General features: G+C 45.8%; 1 protein-coding gene across 1 annotated transcript in view; it reads left to right on the top strand.

Annotated features, from left to right (window-relative positions):
• The window catches only part of LOC140389381 (A.superbus venom factor 2-like), a 99,838-nt gene that overhangs the window by 59,685 nt on the left and 23,412 nt on the right, over positions 1–16,741 (top strand). The window contains exons 14-16 of the mRNA XM_072473544.1: positions 736–885; positions 3,962–4,040; positions 7,129–7,192. Coding sequence (XP_072329645.1) covers positions 736–885; positions 3,962–4,040; positions 7,129–7,192 — 293 coding nt within the window. The remainder of the gene's footprint in view (positions 1–735; positions 886–3,961; positions 4,041–7,128; positions 7,193–16,741) is intronic.

The raw sequence follows: 16,741 nt of genomic DNA, 5'->3' as shown, positions 1-16,741 counted from the left end.
GGCGCCGGAATGTGGCGACTAGGGGCTTTTCACAGTAACTTCATTTGAAGCCTACTTGTGACAATAAGTGATTTTCATTCATTTCATTTCATGCTAAATTGCCACATAATTGGCAAAAATGAATTGGGTGCTCGAAAAAAATGTTTTACAAATTTCAGGCTGATGGGAGGATTTACCTGGCCTTCAGGGAATCCCGAAAGTGAACTGGCTTAGGCCCTGGGCAGAAAGTGGGGGCTGGGGTGGGAGGCTTTCATCAACACCCGGCCTCAGACTTTAGGCTTGGGCTCTCCTGTGACTCCCCATTTGTCAACTTTCCATCCCCGTCTTTCAATCCCCCCCTCACCCACAGCCTTCCATATCCTCTCTGCCCTGGAACCCCTAAAATGTAGCTTGCAGCATGGTTCCGGGGACTTAGTCTCTGGCATGGTAAAGCACTTCCTCTGACCGGCCAACTGAGCTGAACTGGCCCCACTGTTTACAGCATTTCCAAACTGTGTGACACCTGTGAAATGAAGCACCAAATTCACAAGTCCTGCTCGTGGGCATATATCAAAAAGATCTGTGGCCCTAATACAGTTCAATGGGGAACACTCTGCACTCTGAAATACAGCCCATTCCCCAGTACACTCTGCCCTCTACCTCTCAGACAATTTTGCACATGGGATCCCTTGCTATTTGTAAGTATAGATGACTATTGCTGCCTCTCCAGACTCACAATCTGACTGTAATTTACAGTTTCAGGCGGATTCAGCATTACGCCCATATCATGGAAGTTATGAATTAATATTAACAGTTCTGTCGGAGAGCCCAGCAGATATATTTGTGCAGGCGATGGATACCAGGCTTGAAGAACTGAACACACAGGACACTATCAACATGAAGAAGGTAACATCTCATTGGATTGCAATAGTTCATAATTAATAGACAGTGAATTCTTGGTCGATTTGTGATGTCAGATGCATAGAAGTGCTGGCATCGTGGGATGGTCACCTTGGGGGAAAACATGTCCTTATTATAAAGAGATTGGAGTATAAGAATGAAAAAGCCTTGCTACAGTTGTATGGAGAATTGTTCATTGGAGACTTGTTCATGTAACTCGTGGACCACTTTGGTTTCCTTCCTTGTGGAACGATTTGCTTGCCCTAAAGATCGTGCTACAAATGTATATGCATATGATTCCTGGGAAGTGCTCAGGCTGAGAGGATTAGGCCCATATGTTATTATTCCTCAGAATTTAGAAGAATCAGAGCTGATTTGAATGTTGGTTTCTCTTCTCGCACCTAGTGGTGCACTAAGGCAGAGTTTCATCTATTTCCATCGCTAGTTATTCCTGGAACGGTTTGCTCGTCTCTCGCCAGTGCCTTACAGCCACTCCACATTAAACGTGGCTGATATCACTCTTTCCCACTCTTGGCATGTGTTGGAAGGATGTTGCAGGCTGATACTTAAGCTGCTGGCTTTATTGTTAATGCGCATTCCTTGGCAGTCAATTCCTGGGGTGGGCTTCGGACCAAGAACTTTGGGCTCAGAGGCATGGTGCTACCCACTGATCTAATTGAGCCAGGTGAAATTTTTAAGGGGCATGACAATGTAGACGTTGCAGAATGAAATTGTTTCCTCTGGTTGAGGGGGAATCTCGAACACAGGGTTGTAGTTTCAGTAAATTAGGACTGAGATGAGGAGAAATATCTTAACCCAAAGGGTTATGAATTTTGGAATTCTCTAACCCAGAGAGCTGTGGCGGTCCAGTCCTTGAAAATTTTCAAGACAACAGGTTGATCAGTTGTTTGGATACTGAGGAAATGAAAGGATATGTGTACGATGAGGAGAAGGTGGAATTGAAGTAAATTATCAGCCACCATGATCTTATTGAGTGGTGGAGCAGTCTCACTCACAGTTCCTTTCAGAGTCATTGTACAGCACAGAAAGAGGCCCTTTGGCCCATTTTGGCTGTGCAGGCCATCAAGCACCTATCCATCCTAATCCCATTTTCCAGCACTTGTCGGGTCAGTGAGCTTTACAACACTCTGAAAGGTGCCCTGGCGCTCAGCACTGGGATCTTTGGCATGGCAGACAGCAACAATTTGGGGTACAGTATATATTAAAGAGGCACCAGGTTTGTAGTCGCATAACTGGATGGCGATGGAATTTATTAAAGCCTTTATTCTGGTGGAGGACCTGTCTTTGGTTTGTTTGCAAGGTCTTCTAAAAGACAAATTAATTGAATTGGCAAGTGAATTAAAAGTAAAAGGTGCCAGTGGAAGTTAGGAAGGCAGAAAAATTATTTATTAGTTGAGTCATTGGAACAGTTAGAAAAACAGGAGAGCCTACGAGCAAGTGGTCCAGGTTGTGTATTATCAGAAGCACTTTCTGGTGAGGAAACCGATCTGGAGAGAATTAGGTTGCAGTTCGAGCATGAGAGGGAATTAACAGAATTGGAGATGTAGGAAAAAGATAAACAAAGAGCACTTGAAACGAGGAAAATTGATGCGGAAATGGAAACATTGGCAAGGGAAGAAAGGGAAAAGGAGAGTGAGAGAGAATGTCAATTGAAAGCTTGGAGGTAAATCTAGTTGAGGAACATCAAGGGGGAGAAGTAAACCTTCCCAGTCCAAATCCTAGTGGGGATATGTTTAAATAAGTACAAGCAACTGCAATAATTTGCTCTTATAATAAGAGGTTACTTGCGTTAAAGTTACAAATCTGGTGACCACAATTCACTGGGTTCAAGGTATTTTAAAATAACATCTAATGTGTTGCGACTCCAGGTCAGTTGGGGCTTGAATTGACTGCATGCTAGCCCAGGGGGTCAGGCAGGCCGGAAAGAGGCTCTTTGGCCTCTTTTCTTATGTTCTAGTACGTCAGAGCACAATGATAATTTTAACGTCAGCTGTCAACGGAGAAACAGGAGATATAAAATAAACTGCTCATTGTAAACCCTTCTTGACCCTCCTAAAGATCGCAGGGGACGTATATTGGGCAGCTCATTCAATCACTATTTATTTATTTAGGGGATAACCAATCAAACTAAGTTAACCAAACTGAGGGACAAACCAACCCGTAGCAGCCTCCCCGAACAGGCGCTGGAATGTGGCGACTAGGGGCTTTTCACAGTAACTTCATTGAAGCCTACTCGTGACAATAAGTGATTATTATTATTATTAAGAGCAGACATTTAACATGACACAGTATTCATTTTACACTCGCTTATCCTGAAGTTCACATTAGCCATTCACTCCCTCCTTCACATGTACCGTAGACAAGATTCAATGCAGCAAGCCTCCTTCGACAGTGCCTTTCAAACCTGTGTTGTCTCCCACCCAGCAGGTGAAGTTCAGTAGAATCTTGGGAAGAGCACCACCTCCAGACTCCCCTCCAAGCTGTACACTATCTCGACTTGGAACCATTATCGCCGTTGCTTCACTGCCACTGGGTAAAAACCCTGGAACTCCCTCCATAGCAGCATAGTGGGTGTACCTACACCACATGCAGGTCAAGAAGGTGGCTCCCCAGCACCTCAAGGGCAATGAGGGTTGGGCAATAAAATACTGCCTGTAGTAGTGATGCTCATATTCTAGGGAAAGAAAACCCACAAAACAGCAGTGAGCTTTATATTTTTGAGAACTGATCCATACACAGTCATTGTTAAATTAGATAATAATCTGAACTGAACGGACTTGGTGTGAAGCCCCCAGAATCTGGTAAAAGCTAGTTTGATACCTCCCTTAATGGTTCGTACTATTTGCCTTTTTATCAAACCTGGCATTTCACCAGATCCTCTCAGCTTTCTGATGGACAGGCTAGGTTAAAATTGGTCCAAATTTCTGAAGCTGGAAGTTCTCCAAAATATCCTCACCATAATGTACAGAAAAGAATGTTACATATGCAGGGTCCAATACGAAGCATGGTAGTCCACGAGCACCAACTATAGATTTATTCTGCATTTCCTCCCACCCAACAGGGTTTTGAAGATTTTAAATCTTACGATTTTGGACTGCAGCTCATCTCCAATCTAAAGAGACAACTTGCAAAAAGTACAGGTATTGCATGTAAGCCCCTCTAACACCAAAACTCCCAGGTAATATATTGCTAATAATGTGCAAAGTCTCAGGGATAAGGCAGGGGAGTGGGATTCGCAGGATGTGGTGGTGGTGGTGTAGAGGGTTTGTTAATGGACTAGGTAATAATCTAGAGACCCAGGGTAATGATCTTGGGGCTCTGGTCCAAATCCTGCTACAGCAGAGACCCAGTGAGTTTTTACAGCACAGAAAGAGGCCCTTCGGTCCATCATGCCCGTGCTGGCCACCAAGCACCTGTCCACTCGAATCCCATTTTCCAGCACTTTGTCTGCAGCGTTGCATGCTGTGGCATTTCAAGCGCTCATCTGAATACTTCTTAAATGTTGTGAGAGTCCCTGCCTCTACCACCCTTTTCAGGTGGTAAGTTACAGATCCCCACCAGCCTCTGGGTGAAAAAGTTTCTTCTTGCATCCCCTCTAAACATCTGCTCATTACCTTAAATCAGTTTAAGGTGAAAGTTTCCTTCGTCTTGGCCCATTTTAGGCCACTCATAATTTTATACACCTCAATCAGGACCCACCCTCAGCCTTCTCTTCTCCAAGGAAAACAAGCTTAGCCTATCCAGTCTCTCTTTCGAAAAATAAATTTAGAGTACCCAATTCATTTTTTCCAATTAAAGGGCAATTTAGCGTGGCCAATCCACCTACCCTGCACATCTATTGGGCTGTGGGGGCGAAACTCAGGCAAACACGGGGAGAATGTGCAAACTCCACATGGACAGTGACCCAGAGTCGGGATCGAACCTGGGACCTCAGCGCCATGAGGCAGCAGCACTACACTAACCACTGCGCCACCGTGCTACCCTTATCCAGTCTCTCTTGATAGCTGCGAGACATTGTCAAAAGCCTTACTGTAGTCCAATTAGGCGAAATCAACTGCACCATCCTCAACTACCTACCTAGTCACCTCCTCGAAAAATTCAATCAAATTTGTAAGATATGATCTTCCTTTGACAAAGCCACGCTGACTATCCTTGATTAATCCTTGACTCCCCAAGTGAAGATTAATTATTTCCCTCAGAATTATTTCCCATAGCTTCCTTAATACTGAAGGTAGACTCGCTGTCCTGTAACTTACTGGGTTATCCCGACCACTCTTCTTGAATAATGGTACCATGTTGCTGCCCTCCAGCACCTTTCCTGGGGCCAGAGAAGATTGGAAAATTATTGTCAGAGCCTCTGCAATCTCCTCCTTTGCCTTACACAGCAGCCTGGCATACAGATGGTGTAATATGAAATAAAATAAATATCTGGAATTAAAAATCTAATGGTGATCTTAAAACCATTGTAGTAAAAACCTATCTGGTTCAGTAATGTCCTCTGGAATAGACAATTCACTGTCCTTACCTGGTCTGGACTACAAGTGTGACTCCAAATCCACTGGTTAACTGTCCTCTGAAATGGTCTTGCAAGACACTCAGTTCAAGGACAACTAAGGATGGGCAACAAATGCTACCACTTGTAAGCGACACCTACATCTTGTGAAAGAATAAAGAAGAAAAAAGTAGAATGCACTTTCAGCAAGACAGTGGGGGCTTGATGGGGCGAATGGCCTGCACTATAATGGTTCTGTAATGAATCCCAATGAATTTCCGCCGCTTGTCAAGGTATTTCCCATTGTAACTACCTCACGCTGCGGGGAAATCTGTCCGAGGGGTGTGCTGTTGCTGTGAAAAGTGAAACGCAACGACGGAAGAATTCTGGCCCTATTATTCCACAGACTATTTTCCCCCAAATATGTGATATTCATAGCACTTGTAATGGCACATTCCATATCACTCAAATGTCACAACTATGCAAAGTGCAGAACAGATCAGTTTCTTTAATACAGCATTTGGCACTCTGAGATGCCTTACTCTACAAATCAGTACAGGTTATATTAAAAATGTCTACATCTCAGCTGGAATTCTCTGCTTGTACACTGGCGGCAGGATTCTCTGGTCTTGTCAGCAACGCACCCCCGCCCATGGGGTTCCTAGAGGTGTGGGGTGGCTTCAATGGGAAATCCCATTGACAAGCGACTGGAATAAACAATCCCACTGGCAGTGAATGGCTCGCCTCCTACCACTTGCTATGGTGATTTCAGCTTGGACTTCAAACAGCAGACTGATTTGCAACTCTAGAAATATTTTAAAACTTTCCAAATGCCAGAAGTGCAGGTCATGTGACACTGCCCATTAATGTGTATGTTACAAGCTAAAAATCCGTTTCTGTGCTCTTGACAAAGTTATTTTCCTTGCGGAGACAGATGGTGGCTATTAGTGCCTCTGCATGTATAACGAGTTTCGATGGCACTCCCTTTGTTATTGGACCAGGTTGGGGAGGCAGGTTGTCTGCTGGTCCCTGGTTTCATTGAATGTTATGTTTCCACACAATTAGCAGTGTGAGATTCCACAAGGGCGATGGCTGTGCTTTTGTCCTGCAATGGCTGTCGAAATTTAAAGAAACTGTAGTTAACTTGTTAATCTTGTGAACTGTAGCAGCCATATTTGGGCTCAGCAAACCAAATAAGCAGAAAAGTAAGGTTTGAGTTAAACAGTTTATGATCTCTTTCATGTCTTTGTGATGTTGAATTTGCTTCCAATGTGCTTGCAGGGAATGTGTTCCAGATCAACAATAGGATCAAACATAGGTTTTCATAGCACACTTTACTTAATGGAATGTCCAAAGTCTCTTCACTCGAGCATTATAGAACAAGTATGACACCAAGACCCATAAGGAGATTTTTAGATCATATCACCAATATGTTGATCAGATAGGCAAGGATTAAGCGGTATATTAAAGGCAGCAGTGAGGTTGACAGATGTGGAGATGTAGGGAAATTCCTCAACTTGGATGGCCTACACAACTGAAGGCACGGCCAGCAATGTTGGACCAACAGTGATTGATCTGTAATAAACCAAGGGAAATTATATAATAAACTGTGAAATGACATTTGCCAACCCAGTTAGACCTGAGATCAGAAATATCCATGCTGGAACTCTATCTCACTAACTTTTTCGCTATTTCTTGTGTTTCTCTCTGAATTATACTTCATGGATACATGAAAGCTTCTGCATTTAAGGATGACTCAATATCCAAGCTGGATACCGTTCTCAGGACTCAAATCTCCAGGTACAGCAGACAACAGTGTCCTCATATATTAACTAGATTGTCATTATTCAATAGGTGGAACAAATTGGTATTCTTCCAAAATTGTGAATGTTCCTTCTTGAAATGTTATTTTGTTCAGTAATCAATCATGTGTGGTCATATAAGTAAATAAGTAATCTTTATTGTCACAAGTAGGCTTACATTAACGCTGCACTGAAGTTACTGTGAAAATCTCTAGTGAACAATAAGAGCTATCACGATCCCAGACCAGACTCAAACCTGTGCTTGGATACTGTACAGAAGCCCAAATATTTTTCAATTTGTAAAGCTCTGAGGACAGGAAACTCCATGAACAAATAGCGAAATCGTGTATTAAAACAAACTTTATTATTACTGTGGTATTAGACTAACTTTAACACAATAAAATAAATAGCTTATAATTACCAGTTAAACATTGCTTCACAATGAAAGGGAAATACTTGAATTTATAACATACCTCCAATCAAGCAAAACCCATCTCGGGACAAAACCCACTTTTAAATAGTTAGCAGATACAGGAATACTTGCTGTACAGAGGTGTCTTGGACAGAGAGAGATCCTTCAAGCGCACACAATGACTCCAATGATGAACTCCCCAGGGAACCTTTATCTGTAAACAAAATTCCATTAGCCCTATTTTGTAAAACAATATACATGATTGGACTGAATGATAATCTGAACTTACGACATTTTAATTGCATCTCTGTTGCCATAGTATCTGTCTTTCTTTTAAACTATATCTTTAAAAAATATATTATTGCAGCAGATACATTAACACATTAACCCAGGCTTTTAACCAGATATCTAATGCACTATATATATATCTGAATTCCTAAATTGATCACAGAACCTGCATTTATAAAGTGCCCTTTATTTGGAACTCTAGAGTTTCTGTCCACGCCAAACTTGGGGATGCACAGACATGGCGGGTTGAGGGGATGGAAGAGTGAACAGAGATTGCGAGGGATGAGGCCATGGAGGGAATTGAAACAGGAATGATCATTTATGCAACTGACAAGTTTTAGGACTGAGAGCGAATATACATCAGCAAGGGCATACTAATATGTCCGAGGCAGGACCACTGCTGTTTTATGTTTGAAAACTGATCCACATTTCATTGACTGTGAAGATTTTTGACACCCTCAGATCATGGAGTGTGTTGTATAAATTCAAGTGTTTTTTTTCTTCTGTTGTCATCACTCAGGTGAGGGATTCATGGGACCATTTAGAGGAAACGTCTGCTAATAACAGTTTCATGGCAGGCTCTGGCAGAAACTGAGAATAAACTCTGTTGTTGGAAAAACTGATGGGATTGAAGGTTGATAAATCCCCAGGACCTGAGAATCTGCATCCCAGAGTGCTTAAGGAGGTGGATCTGGAAATAGTGGATGCATTGGTGGTCATCTTCCGGGATTGAATAGACTCTGGAACTGTCCCTGCAGATTGGAGGGTAGCTCACGTCACTCCGATATTCAAAAAGGGAGGTAGAGAGAAAGCAGGGAATTATAGACCAGTAAGCCGAACATCAGTAGTGGGGAAAATGCTTGAATCCATTATCAAGGACTTTGTAGCGGAATATTTAGAAAGCAGAGGCAGGATCAGTCAGAGTCAGCATGGATTTATGAAGGGAAAATCATGCTTGACAAATCTGTTGGAATTCTTTGAAGAGGTAACCAGTACAGTCAACAAGGGGGAGCCAGTCGATGTGGTATATTTGAACTTTCAGAAGGCATTTGACAAAATCGCGCATAAGAGATTATTGTGCAAAATTAAAGCGCATGGGATTGGGGGAAATGTATTGAGGTGGATAGAAAACTGGTTGGCAGAGAGGAAACAAAGAGTAGGGATTAATGGGTCCTTTTCAAATTGGCAGGCAGTAATTAGTAGGGTACCACAGGGATTGGTGCTGGGACCCCAGCTATTCACAATAGATATTAATGAGTTGGATGAGGGCACAAAATGTAACATCTCAAAGTTTGCAGATGATATCAAATTAGGTGGGAGGGTGAATTGTGACAAGGATGCAGGGATCCTACAGCAAGATCTGGACAGGTTGGATGAGTGGGAAAACCAATGGCAGATGCAGAATAATTTGGATAAGTGTGAGGTTATTCATTTTGGAAGCAAAAACAGGAAGGCAGATTGCTACGTGAATGGTTGTAAATTGGGAGAGGAGAGTGTGCAGTGGGACCTGGGTGTCCTTGTGCATCATTCGCTGAAGGTAAGCATGCAGGTGCAGCAGGTGGTAAAGAAGGCTAATGGTAAGTTGGCCTTCATTGCAAGAGGTTTCGAGTATAGAAGCAGGGATGTGTTGCTGCAATTGTACAGTGCCTTGGTGAGGCCACACTTGGAGTATTGTGTGCAGTTTTGGTCTCCTTCACTGAGGAAGGATGTTCTTGCTCTCGAGGGAGTGCAGCAAAGGTTTACCAGACTGATTCCAGGGATGGCGGGACTGTCTTATGAGGAGAGATTGACTAGGTTGTGATTGCTCTAGCTGGAGTTCAGGGGATCTCATTGAGACTTAGAAAATTCTAACAGGACTAGACAGGATAGATGCAGGGAAGATTTTACCAATGATAGGTGTGTCCAGAACCAGGGGTCACAGCCTGAGGATTCAGGGTAAACCATTTCAGACAGAGACAAGGAGATACTTCTTCACACAAAGAGTAGTGAGCCTGTGGAATTAATTACCACAGGAAGTAGTTGATGCTAAAACTTTGAATATATTCAAAAGGCGGCTGGATATAGCACTTGGGGAGAATGGGATCAAAGGCTATGGGGAGATAGCAGGTTTAGGGTATTGAGTTGGATGATCAGCCATGATCATGATGAATGGCGGAGCAGGCTCGAAGGACCAAAAGGCCTCCTCCTGCTCCTGTCTTCTATGTATCTATGTATCTATGTAAACTGGGGGATTACCAAAGCAATGTTTGTTATGGAGGGGTACCTTGCGACTTCTACTTGTTTTGCATTCATTCAGTTCTTCGCTTCTATTTTTTCACAACGTCAATGCCAGTGAACAACCTCAACCCCAACAGCTCAGATTTTAATAAATTTGTTTGAATATTTCGAAGAGGTAACTAGGTGTGCAGCTGAGGGCAGTGAAGATGGTGTAGTCTACATGGACTTCAGTAACATTTTTCACACGATCCCGCATGGGAAATTGGTCACGAAGGTAACAGCTCATTAAATCCAGGGCGATTTGGCAAATTGGATCCAAAATTGGCTGACTAGCAGGAGGCAGAGGGTGGTGGCCAAATGTTCTTTTTGTGACTGGAAGCCTGTTGTATATGGCAGGGATCGGAGCTAGGTCTTTTGCTGTTTGTATTGTATACCTAGATGTGAATGTGGAAGATGTTGGGCGTCATTCTCCGACCCCCCGCCGGGTTGGAGAATGGCCGTTGGCCGCCGTGAATCCCGCACCCGCCCCCGCCGAAGTCTCCGGTACCGGAGATTGGGCGGGGACGGGAATCGGGCCGCGCCGGTTGGCGGGACCCCCCGCTGGATTCTCCGGCCGAAGTCCCGCCCAGGAATTGCCTGTCCCGCCGACGTAAATCAAACCTGGTATTTACCAGGCGGCGTGGGCGGGCTCCGGGGTCCTGGGGGGGGGGGGTGCGGGGCGATTTAACCCCTGGGGGTGCCCCCACAGTGGCCTGGCCCGCGATCGGGGCCCACCGATCCGCGGGCGGGCCTGTGCCGTGGGGGCACTCTTTCCCTTCCGCCTCCGCCACAGCCTCCACCATGGCGGAGGCGGAAGAGACTCTCCCCATGGCTCATGCGCGGGAAACTGACAGAGGCCGCTGACGCTCCCGCGCATGCGCCGGGAAACTGACAGCGGCCGCTGACGCTCCCGCGCATGCGCTGCATTTCCGCGCCAGCTGGCGGGGCAACAAACGCCATTTCCGCCAGCTGGCAGGGCGGAAATCCCTCCGGCGTCGGCCTAGCCCCTCAATGTTGGGGCTAGGCCGCCAAAGATGCGGAGCATTCTGCACCTTTGGGCTGGCGCGATGCCTGTCTGATTGGCGCCGCCTTTGGCGCCAGTCGGCGGACATCCCGCCGTTGGGGGAGAATTTCGCCCACGATCTTGTATTCATAGAATTTACAGTGCACGAGGAGGCCTTTGGGCCCATCGAGTCTGCACCGGCTCTTGGAAAGAGCGCCCCACTTAAACCCACACTTCCAATCTATCCCCGTAACCCAGCAACCCCACCGAACCTTTTTGGACACTAAGGGTAATTTAGCATACCAATCCACCTAACCTGCTCATCTTTGGACTGCGGGAGGAATCTGGAGCACCCAGAGGAAACCCACGCACCACATGGGGAGAACGTGCAGGCTCCGCACAGACAGTGACGTAAACCGGGAATCAAACTTGGGACTCTGGAGCTGTGACGCAACTGTGCTAAACACTGTGCGACCATGCTGCCCGGCCTGTGCTGATCAATAGGTTTGCAGGTGACACGGAAATTGGTGGTATGGTAATAGATAGATAGACTTTACAGTGTAGAAGGAGGCCATTCAGCCCATCGAGTCTGCACCTGCATTGGAAAGAGCACCCTCCCCAAGGTCAACACCTCCACTCTATCCCCATAGCCCAATAACCCCACCCAAAACTAAGGGCAATTTTGGACACTAAGGGCAATTTATCATGGCCGATCCACCTAACCTGCACATCTTTGGACTGTGGAAGAAACCGGAGCACCCGGAGGAAACCCACGCAGACACGGGGAGGATGTGCAGACTCCGCACAGACAGTGACCCAAGCCGGGAATCGAACCTGGGACCCTGGAGCTGTGAAGCAATTGTGCTAGCCACAATGCTACCATGCTGCCCTAAATAGCAAGGAGGAACGCTTTAGATCAGAGGACAAAATAGATGGGTCGGTCAGTTGAGCAGGGCAGTGGCAAAGGGAATTTAATGCTAAAAAGTGTGAGGTGATGCATTTCTGGCAGCCTCATAAGGCAAGGGAGTATACAATGAAGTGCAGGATACTAGGAAGTACAGAGGGATCTTTGGGTGCATGTCCAAAGATCCCTGAAGGCAGCAGGACAGGTAGACAAGGTGGATAAGAAGGCATAAGGCACACTTGCCTTTATTTACCAAAGCATAGAATATAAGGTCAGGGCGGTTATTTAAAAAATATATATATTTTTATTCTCCTCCTTTTCACATTTCTAACAAATTTGCACCCAACAATAAACAATAATCAGTAACGAATGTAATCCCCATATCAATAACAACGATTCCATCCTCCCATCAAACCCTAGACGTTAGTCTGCATGTAAACATAAACAAATGACAGAAGGGAATCAGGAATCACCCATAGTCACCATTAACACATACAGTCCCGCTTCCCCAAACTCTCCCAACCCCGTCCCCCCCTAATGTTCGATGTGATCCAATTCTCAAAAGTACATAATGAATAATGCCGATGAATTGTAGAACCACTCCATCCATCCCCTCAGTTCAAAGTTGACCTTTTCAAGCATCAAGAATTCTAGCAGGTCCCCTCACCACACCAGGGCACAGGGTGGAGAGGTTGATCTCCGACCTAACAGGATCCGCCTTCGGGCGATCAACGAGGTAAAGGCTACAACATCTGCCTCTGTGCCCCTTTCCAATCCCGGCTGGTCCGACACCCTGAATATGGCCCCACAAGGGCCCGGGTCCAGTTTCACGTGCATCACTTTGAGATTACCCTAAACACCTCCTTCCAGTAATCCTTCAGTTTTGGGCAGGACCAAAACATATGAACATTCTTTGAATTGTACCCTGAGAAAGTCCTAAACACCCGAAGCAGCTCCAGTATTCCCCCTATTGACACACTTGGTTCCGACACGTATAATTCTACGACAACGCAGAATCGCCGAGCAGATGCTTATAGCCAAGTTCTGCACTCATGAGTGCGGCCTCAACCGGGACCTGGGATTCATGTCGCATTACATTCATCCCCCACCATCTGGCCTGCAAAATCCTACCAACTGTCCTGGCTTGACACAATTCACACCTCTTTAACCTGGGGTTACCCCATCTCTGGATCTGTAAAGATTTAATCACCTGCTAATGCTCGCATTCCAAGCATTGTCTGGCATCCTTGAATCTGTCTATATATATGTATCTGGAACATAACTCTTCATTCACCTGAGGAAGGAGCAGCGCTCCGAAAGCTAGTGACAGCGAAACAAACCTGTTGGACTTTAACCTGGTGTTGTAAAACTTCTTACTGTGCTCACCCCAGTCCAACGCCGGCATCTCCACATCATGTATAATAACAAGTCACCGGCATATAGGGACACCCTATGCTCTATCCCCCCCAGCGCCGCACTATCCCTTTCCATACACCCAAACTTCTTAATGCGATGGCCAATGGCTCAATCATGAGTGCAAACAGCAGGGGGGACATAGGACATCCCTGCCTAGTCCCACGGTGGAGAGGAAAGTATTCTGAGCTGATGTTATTTGTGCAGACACTGGCCGTCAGCTTCTTATATAATAGCTTTACCCAGTCCACAAATCTGGGTCCAATTCCAAACCGCTCTAGAACTGAATCAAGTACCCCCATTCTTCCCGGTCAAGCGCTTTCTCGGCGTCCAATGCCACAACCACCTGTTTCCTCCCCCTCCGCCGGTACCATAACCACGTTTGATACCATCTTAATGTTCGAAAAGAGCTGCCTCTCTCTCACAAACCCCATCTGATCTTCACCTATCACCTTCGGGAGGCAGTCCTCTAGCCTACCTGCCAGTACCTTTGCCAATATATTTGCGTCCATGTTTAAGTGATATGGGCCTATACAACCCATACTCCGCCGGATCCTTATCTTTCTTAAGTAACAGGGAAATCGATGTCTGCCACAAAGTTTGTGGCAACACCCTTCACTATTGCCTCTTCAAACATCCCCACCATCAGCGGTACCAGCTTATTTTTGAATTTTTAATAATATTCCACCGGAAACCAGAGACAACCCCGGCAACTATAGACCGGTGAGCCTCACGTCTGTAGTGGGTAAAGTCTTGGAGGGGATTATAAGAGACAAGATTTATAATCATCTAGATAGGAATAATATGATCAGGGATAGTCAGCATGGCTTTGTGAAGGGTAGGTCATGCCTCACAAACCTTATTGAGTTCTTTGAGAAGGTGACTGAACAGGTAGACGAGGGTAGAGCAGTTGATGTGGTGTATATGGATTTCAGCAAAGCGTTTGATAAGGTTCCCCACGGTAGGCTATTGCAAAAAATACGGAGGCTGGGGATTGAGGGTGATTTAGAGATGTGGATCAGAAATTGGCTAGCTGAAAGAAGACAGAGGGTGGTGGTTGATGGGAAATGTTCAGAATGGAGTACAGTCACAAGTGGAGTACCACAAGGATCTGTTCTGGGGCTGTTGCTATTTGTCATTTTTATCAATGACCTAGAGGAAGGCGCAGAAGGGTGGGTGAGTAAATTTGCAGACGATACTAAAGTTGATGGTGTTGTCGATAGTGTGGAAGGATGTAGCAGATTACAGAGGGATATAGATAAGCTGCAGAGCTGGGCTGAGAGGTGGCAAATGGAGTTTAATGTAGAGAAGTGTGAGGTGATTCACTTTGGAAGGAATAACAGGAATGTGGAATATTTGGCGAATGGTAAAGTTCTTGAAAGTGTGGATGAGCAGAGGGATCTAGGTGTCCATGTACATAGATCCCTGAAAGTTGCCACCCAGGTTGATAGGGTTGTGAAGAAGGCCTATGGAGTGTTGGCCTTTATTGGTAGAGGGATTGAGATCCGGAGTCGGGAGGTCATGTTGCAGCTGTACAGAACTCTGGTACGGCCGCATTTGGAGTATTGCGTACAGTTCTGGTCACCGCATTATAGGAAGGACGTGGAGGCTTTGGAGCGGGTGCAGAGGAGATTTACCAGGATGTTGCCTGGTATGGAGGGAAAACCTTATGAGGAAAGGCTGATGGACTTGAGGTTGTTTTCGTTGGAGAGAAGAAGGTTAAGAGGAGACTTAATAGAGGCATACAAAATGATCAGGGGGTTGGATAGGGTGGACAGTGTGAGCCTTCTCCCGCGGATGGATATGGCTGGCACGAGGGGACATAACTTTAAACTGAGGGGTAATAGATATAGGACAGAGGTCAGAGGTAGGTTCTTTACGCAAAGAGTAGTGAGGCCGTGGAATGCCCTACCTGCTACAGTAGTGAACTCGCCAACATTGAGGGCATTTAAAAGTTTATTGGATAAACATATGGATGATAATGGCATAGTGTAGGTTAGATGGCTTTTGTTTCGGTGCAACATCGTGGGCCGAAGGGCCTGTACTGCGCTGCATTGTTCTATGTTCTATGTTCTATGAAACCCATCCGGCCCTGCCACATTCCCCGACTGCATTCTCCCAATCGCATCTTTTATCTCCTGCTCCACTATCGCTCCCTCTAATGTAGCCCTGTCCCCCTCCCCTAATCTCGGGCCCTCCAGCCCACCTAGAAATTCCTGCATCTCCCGGCCTCCACCAGGTGGCTCTGACCTGTACAACCTCTCATAAAATTCCTTAAAGACCTTGTAAATCTGATCTGGAGCTACCACCAACTTCCCTGCCCTGTCTCAGAATCCCCCCCTACACTTCTCCTCGAACAAATCTCACCCAGTATCGATCCTTCCCCCCCCACCAACTTGCTCGCCTCATCGGCCCATCGAAACCTGCGAACCAGGCTCAAATGTCCGCAGCCCTCCTCTCACCGCACCTCCGTTCTCTAGTCGACTTTAGTTAGCTAGCGCGGGTAATCCCCCTCTTCCGCAAAAAGGCGTTCTGTCCCCTCCCACCCAGTCCCAGAAGAAAGAGAAAATCAATCTAACCCATGCAATTCAATGAAATAACATATAATGGTTGCAACAAAGAGAAAGGAAAAAAGAAAAGGAGGAAATGCCAATCAAACCAAACAGAAACTTAAACTCTATAACACTACATACCGGTCAGTGAAAAGAAAGTTATAACGTTTATACATTTTCCAGCTCTCCAATCACAGTCCACAATCTTTCTTCCAGCTCCACTCCTCACTTCTGTCCCAAGCCTTTTGCCTTCATGAACGCCTCAGCCGCCTCCACTGTTTCAAAATAAAAATCTCTGGCGTTGTACGTCACCCTCAGCTTTGCCGGGTATACCATACCAAATCGCAGTCCCTTGTTGTACAGTGCCGCCTTCACTCTACTGAACGCCACTCGTCTCTTTACCAACTCCACCATCAAGTCCTGGTAAATACGAACTCTAGCACCATCCCACTGCACCTCCCGCTTCTGCTTTGCCCAGTTTAACACCTTCTCCTTCATGTGGTATTTATGGAAGCGGATAATTACTGCTCTCGGCAGCTCATTTACTTTAGATTTCGGCCTTAAAGACCGATGAACTCGGTTCAGTTCATACCGGGAGGGGTCTTCACCCTCCCCCATCAGCTCCGCCAGCCTCTTCGCAAAGTACTCAGTTGGCCTTGGACCCTCTGTCCCTTCGGACAAGCCCACAATTCTCAGATTGTGCCGCCTCGAGCGGTTCT

Source organism: Scyliorhinus torazame, chromosome 14, assembly GCF_047496885.1.
Source record: "Scyliorhinus torazame isolate Kashiwa2021f chromosome 14, sScyTor2.1, whole genome shotgun sequence".
NCBI lineage: Eukaryota > Metazoa > Chordata > Chondrichthyes > Carcharhiniformes > Scyliorhinidae > Scyliorhinus > Scyliorhinus torazame.
Note: the sequence above shows the minus strand (reverse complement) of the source record. Positions and strands in the feature narration are given on the sequence as shown.